The sequence below is a fragment of the Mus pahari genome, chromosome 10, assembly GCF_900095145.1.
Source record: "Mus pahari chromosome 10, PAHARI_EIJ_v1.1, whole genome shotgun sequence".
In the NCBI taxonomy this organism is placed as follows: domain Eukaryota; kingdom Metazoa; phylum Chordata; class Mammalia; order Rodentia; family Muridae; genus Mus; species Mus pahari.
The window spans coordinates 49,667,950-49,674,030 of NC_034599.1; the positions used below are offsets into that span (position 1 = coordinate 49,667,950).

General features: G+C 45.6%; 1 protein-coding gene across 4 annotated transcripts in view; it reads right to left on the reverse strand.

The window, feature by feature from the left end:
• The window catches only part of Wdr61 (WD repeat domain 61), an 18,763-nt gene that overhangs the window by 4,297 nt on the left and 8,385 nt on the right, over window positions 1-6,081 (reverse strand). For all 4 annotated transcript variants that reach the window (XM_021206475.1, XM_021206473.1, XM_021206472.1 and 1 more), the window contains exons 6-8: window positions 2,536-2,684; window positions 2,283-2,376; window positions 839-932 (exon numbers count right to left, since the gene is read on the reverse strand). In XM_021206475.1, coding sequence (XP_021062134.1) covers window positions 839-932; window positions 2,283-2,376; window positions 2,536-2,684 — 337 coding nt within the window. The remainder of the gene's footprint in view (window positions 1-838; window positions 933-2,282; window positions 2,377-2,535; window positions 2,685-6,081) is intronic.

The window sequence follows — 6,081 nt, forward strand, 5'->3', positions numbered from 1 at the left end:
TCCTAAGTTCAAATCCCAGCAACCACATGGTGGCTCACAACCATCCATAACGAGATCTGACTCCCTCTTCTGGAGTTTCTGAAGACAGCTACAGTATAATTACATAAAAAAAAAAAATAAAAAAAAAAAAAAAAAAAAAAAAAAAGAATTGGGGAGTAAAGAACCAGAGGCTCACTTAGCAGGGAGACTCATGAAACCCGGGACAATACACGGCATTTCCTGCAATAGCAGTGGGATGAGGGGATGTGGGAGGGACTCAAGAGAAGGAGAGCAGTGCAGGCCCTCAGTGGTGGAGATGGGGACATATGTCACCCGATCACTCCTACACCATCGTGCAGAACATATTTCGAAAGGCTCCCCACCCAGAGCTATGAGGCAGCTTACCAACCCAGGGTTCCCTGACGGGACGCTAGCCTGGATAACAGCAGGGCCCTGAGGCTCTAGGTTTTCACTGTCCCTCCAGGCCAGCTACAGCCCAGAGCTCCATTTCCCCGGGTGCATACAACACAGCCCACATCTACCCAAAAGAACTGTAGACCATGAGCCAAAACACCTGGCTGCCTGAGAAAAAACAGCAGTATCTAATCCTACTAGGACTACACAGATGCACATTTGCTCCGTAGAGACCTCAGGAACACTCTCTAAGCTCCAGCAGGAAGGGCTGGCTGAGGAGGAATGACTGGGAAGCCCAAAACCTTAGAGCTGACTCATGGCCATGAACAGGTAGCAAATTCCTACAATGGCTCCTCACAGTAAGGGGACACAATGGCTCCTCACAGTAAGGGGACAAGTTGCTACTGGTGCTGCAACCTTTACTCTGGAGAAGGTAGTAACTCACACATCATAGATCTTGATGTAGCCATCATCTGAAGCCGTGACGAGGAGCTGGGAGTCAGGGGAAAAGGTCAAGGAGCGAATGGGCATCGCATGGCCTGAAAATCAGAAAAGCTGTTAAGCTGGCAGCTGCTCGCTTCCTGCTAACTGTGCCCTTTCAGTGACCAATAATCACTGAGCTGGAGTGGCCCTGACGAGACCCTTCCTCCCGTTGCCACACCCTTCTCTAATTACCCACTGCTAAAATAAAAGCACCCAGGGGGTGGAGCGACAGAATGTACTGCTCTCTCAGAGAACCCAAGTTCAGTTCCTAGCACCCAACAGCTAGCAGCTCACAATCACCTGGAATTCTGACTCCAAGGGATTAAAAATTCTGGCCTCTGTAGGCAGACACACACAGAGTCAGTCTCTCTCTCTCTCTCTCTCTCTCTCTCTCTCTCTCTCTCTCTCTATTTCTCTCTCTCTCTCTCTCAATTTCTCTCTCTCTCTCTCTTTCTCTCTCTGACATATACATAATTAAAAACCTTAAAATATACAAAAAAAAAAAACCTGCAATTCAGACTTTTTAAATCTGCAATTAAAAAAGCCTGGCCTTTATAGGCAGGTACAAGACGCGCGCGCGCGCACGCACACACGCACACACACACACACACACACACACACACACACAAACACACACAATTATAAACCTAAAATACAAAAAACTCAAGTATAAATATAGCCAAACATGGAAATACAGACTGCTTCTGATTTATAAGGTTGGACAAATAATATGATATTCTGATCAAATCTCTTGTTCTTGGGTGAATGGTAAACTGAGAAGATAATTTGTATACTTGGTTAGAATTCAAGATCATACATGAGAGGAGTGAGCTCTCTCTTGTTCTGTCCTCCCAGGGTCTCCAGTGTGGAGAGTAAGCACAAATATTCTCATCTGGTATCAAATGAGCACAAAAAAGGAGAAGCCTTCCAATCACAAAGCTCATGAAGAAAAGAAGAGGGAAGGAGGGAGGTCTCGAGGGAGAGAGGGAGGGAGGGAAGGGAAGAGGAGCAGAGGCAAAGAGGGAGAGAGGGAGAGAGGGAGAGGGGGAGGCGGAAGCAGAGGCAGAGAGGCAGAGAGGCAGAGAGGCAGAGAGGCAGAGAGGCAGAGAGGCAGAGAGGCAGAGAGGCANGGGAGGGAGGGAGGGAGGGAGGGAGGGAGGGAGGGAGAGAGAGCGCAGACACACATGTCAGAAGCAGCCTCCTTTACTAAGAAAGTACCTGACACCGTAAGAACTACCTGTCCACATCAGCTCCATAGTTCTAGGTCTAACACATAGTGACACTTAAGGTTTCCAACAGAGATTAAAACAATTTAGACTTTAACATTTTAACAAAGAAGCACTCTTGCTGTGTGACCAGATTAATTCATCCAGTGAGCACAACATAGGATGAGAAGTTATGCATACCTTCCAGCGTATGCAAAAGCTTTCCAGTTGCAATGTCAAAAATATTGATGATTCCGTCTATGGCTCCGCTGGCCAGGTATTTCCCATCAGGACTCTGTTAAGGAGAGATGGATGTGTTGAGATGATACAGTTAGCCATCCTGCTGGCTTCAGGTCTGTCTGTCTGTCAGCAAGCACACCAACAAAGCAGGGCCTCATGAGCACAGCAGGATCTGCGCAGAGGGCTATAAGACTCGATAGGGAGGTCTCCTTACATATGCAATACTAAGGATGAATTTTCCTCTAGTGTCCAAAGAATATTCTTTTTTTCCACTTTCCACACCAAAAATGTTCACTTTCCCCATGTGAGTTCCTGTTGCCAGATACTGGGAGTCAGGAGAAAATGCCAAAGTCCAGGCATCCACTAGAAAGGAAGCAAAAGGGAAGAACCCAGTGAGAACAGATTGAGTTTAATACAAACTAGAGTTTCTTCAAACAGAGTCCTTTAAATTAGAGAGACGGTGTCCTGATTCAGCACCAAATGGACAGTCTTACACTTGGAGAAAACCTTTCCTGATTTGGGAAACTTCTTTACCAAGTTTAAATTTTGTGAGATTCTCACATCAAGTAAATAAATAAATAGTAAGTAAATAGGGATTGAGCAATGCCCAGAGCTGACACAGACATGAGAAATGAGAACGTCCACACTCTGGTGGCAATGTAAAATGGGACAGCCACTCTGAAAACCAGTTTGACAGTTTCTTAGGTGAAAGCAAACACCGTGCTCGGCAGTCCACTCCTGGGACAGGAAAGTGAGCACAAACTGAGGCTCGTACCGCCACAGCAGCTTTAGTCATAAGCAGCTCAAACTGCAAACAGTCTACGACTTCAACTGATAAATTAGGGAGCTACGGTGTATCCTCATGAAAGAATATTTCTGTCAACAAAATAGATGAAAACTCAAAAGCACTTGAAAAACAATGGAGATGAGTAAGACACTGAACACCCACTTAGATGGAAATGTTAAGGCAGAGAGCAGAGACAGAGATTGTGGCAGTGTCTGTCAGAGGAACAATATGTAAGTGGACATGAGGGAATCCTCTGGGCATGGAGCATCCATAAAGGCACTACAATGATAGCTGCCCAACTGTAGAAATGTATTCAATAAACCATACACTTAAAATGGCGAATTTCAGAGTAATTACACAGGTGAAATTTTACCTCACGTAAGCTATAAATGAAAATTACCAAAAACAGTCTTAAAAGACTACAACAGAAAGCATACACTACAGACTCACAGGCAATGTAGAATCACTAAGAGTCAGCTGTGAAGTGATGCTATGGACTTCGGTTGACTCAGTTCAATGCATGTGGACTAAAATACCAGTGTCCCCAGCTGCACTGTGCAGGTCTTGCACACATGCACATGGTCTCCATCTGGGCTGCCAACAGTGCTTCCGCATCTTTCTTAGCGACCTGGGGACCTGTCTCAGCTAACCACCCAGCAGCTTTAGGAGCCAAGTCAGCAACCTATTTTACAGCATGCCTGGCCACTTTCCTAAGCCTAGTCTTGAAGAGGAGATGCCTCACACCGGCACAGAGAAGAACGGGACTCCTTCCTAAGTCACCTTCCTCATTCCTGGGGTGGGCTCAGTGATGCTGGCCATGGCTCTTCTGCAGTCTTCTTACCTTATGAGATGGTGAAGGAGAGGCAGGCCTTGGAGCCCGTGGCAGGGAGACAAAGGCCCAAGCACTCAGGAGCCACCGCCCATCCCTAGTACTTCACAATAAAACATTTCATGCACACCCCACCCTGGTGCTGTCTTTAAACCTCATCTCTTTACTTACTAAATGTTTGTTTCAAAATTAAAATTTACAACCATCAAGACCTGAAAATGTTTTATAATCAGTCTTCATCTGCTTTAAACCCTGTTTTTTGTGGTGTGTGCATACACTTGTGTTAAGTATGCACATGGACGCCATAGCAGCATGTGATCACGCTACAGAATGTGTCCTGACAGGACAAGGTCAGGCATCAGTAGTCAACTTGCACCTGAGACAGAGTCACCTGCTCCCCACTGTGTATGTCAGGGGAACCATCCGTCTCCACCTCTCTCCTGCTTCCCCTGGGTTCTGGAGATCTCAAGTCAAATTCTAATGCTTGTGTGCCAGTGTGCTTTTACTCACTGAGCAACTAAATTCCCTAGGCCTCAATGGCTTTCTAATGTCATTGATGTTAATGTTAAATGAGAGGGCAGTGTTCGTTCTGTTCCCCTGTGTAGGAACAATCTCCGAGGCACTGGAGGCCTGAGAGACTCTGCTGTCACCAGTTCCAATGTCAACTGGACTGCATCTAAAGTCAACTAAAGCAAAAGCAGCCGAGCACTTCTGTGGAAAGTTTTCTTATCAGGTTATACGGAGCAGAAGACCCACTGTAATGTGGTGGTGCCTTCTGGTGACAGTTCAGATGAAAGGGCACAGGAGGAGGAAGCTTTGCTTTCTGCCTATGTGCCCGCACTCTCCATGATCTACCTTGCTTTGGCAGCATTCTTTCACAGAATAAGAACCTACTTCTTCAGGATGCACTGCAGACTGAGACCAGCCGCTTTTTAGGAATCCTCCAGGTCTTCAGGGCCAGGCTGGGACTGCTGAGTCTCCTGGGCTGAGCAACTGGTGGATTCTCAGGCTCTCTAATGTGAGGCAGGTATGACTGGACCACCTGGACCAACCATCTAAGCCAACCTAGTAAACCTCCCCCCTTTAGTATATTATGTAATTATATGTATGGTATATTCTCTCAGTTCTGTTCCTTAAAGAAGCCCAACACCAGCTCCTGCCACTCCCTATCTATGTTAGGTCCAAAAAGGAGTATGTTATTTAAAATCCTATTAGATATTTACAGGGGAAATGGCTAACAGAAAACGTTTTATTTTTCAAAGCTTATGATTCTTGCAGGGCTGAGAGAGTAGGGCAGAGTGAGCGGGGCCAGAGCAACCATCCATAATAAGATCTGACTTCATCTTCTGGAGTGTCTGAAGATAGCTACAGTGTACTTATATATAAAAAATAAATCTTTAAAAATAAATAAATAAAATGTTTCTTTCGAATTAATCTGACCCATCCTATCTTTGCAAGACAGATCCTTTACTACCAGATGTCTTCAGTCACAAAACAGAAACGATGCATATCTCTCAGTGAAACCGGCACTCTAGGATTTCATCTTAATACTTGCAGAGTAAAATGTTTATTCCAAACTCTAAATTCCTCCTCCTTTCAGAGAATTGCTTTTCTCTTCCTGTGGGCATTATAGATGTGATGTGCAGGGACCCCTACACTGCCACCTCTGGTATTCCTGTGTCAGCGGCTGGCCTTTTGTGCCAATAATGGACTCATTCCTCCAGGTTTGCTTGTCTATTTTCAGTTTCCTTGTCAAGACCAGGATTTTCTCTCTCCTCTTTCTGTTCCTTTTGTGGTGGTACATATTCAAGGAGTCTGCTGTCCCTAGCTTCATTAAACCTAGACCCGTCTAAGGTGTTCACTAATTAGCTGATGGCAACAAGGCTTGCTCCCTTTATCTGACCAAGATTTGACCTAGTTTTGAATAGAGTCCCACCTCTATCCCCCCAACGCACAACTAACCACTTTATTCTTTGCAATAACAGTCACCTTTAACCCCAAGTGCCTGTAACTCTAGCTCTTGGGAGGCTAAGAAGCAGCAGCAGCTATGAGTTTGAGGCTAGCATGACCTAAGACCATGTCTCAAAAATCTAAAACTCCGCCGGGCGTGGTGGCNCACGCCTTTAATCCCAGCACTTGGGAGG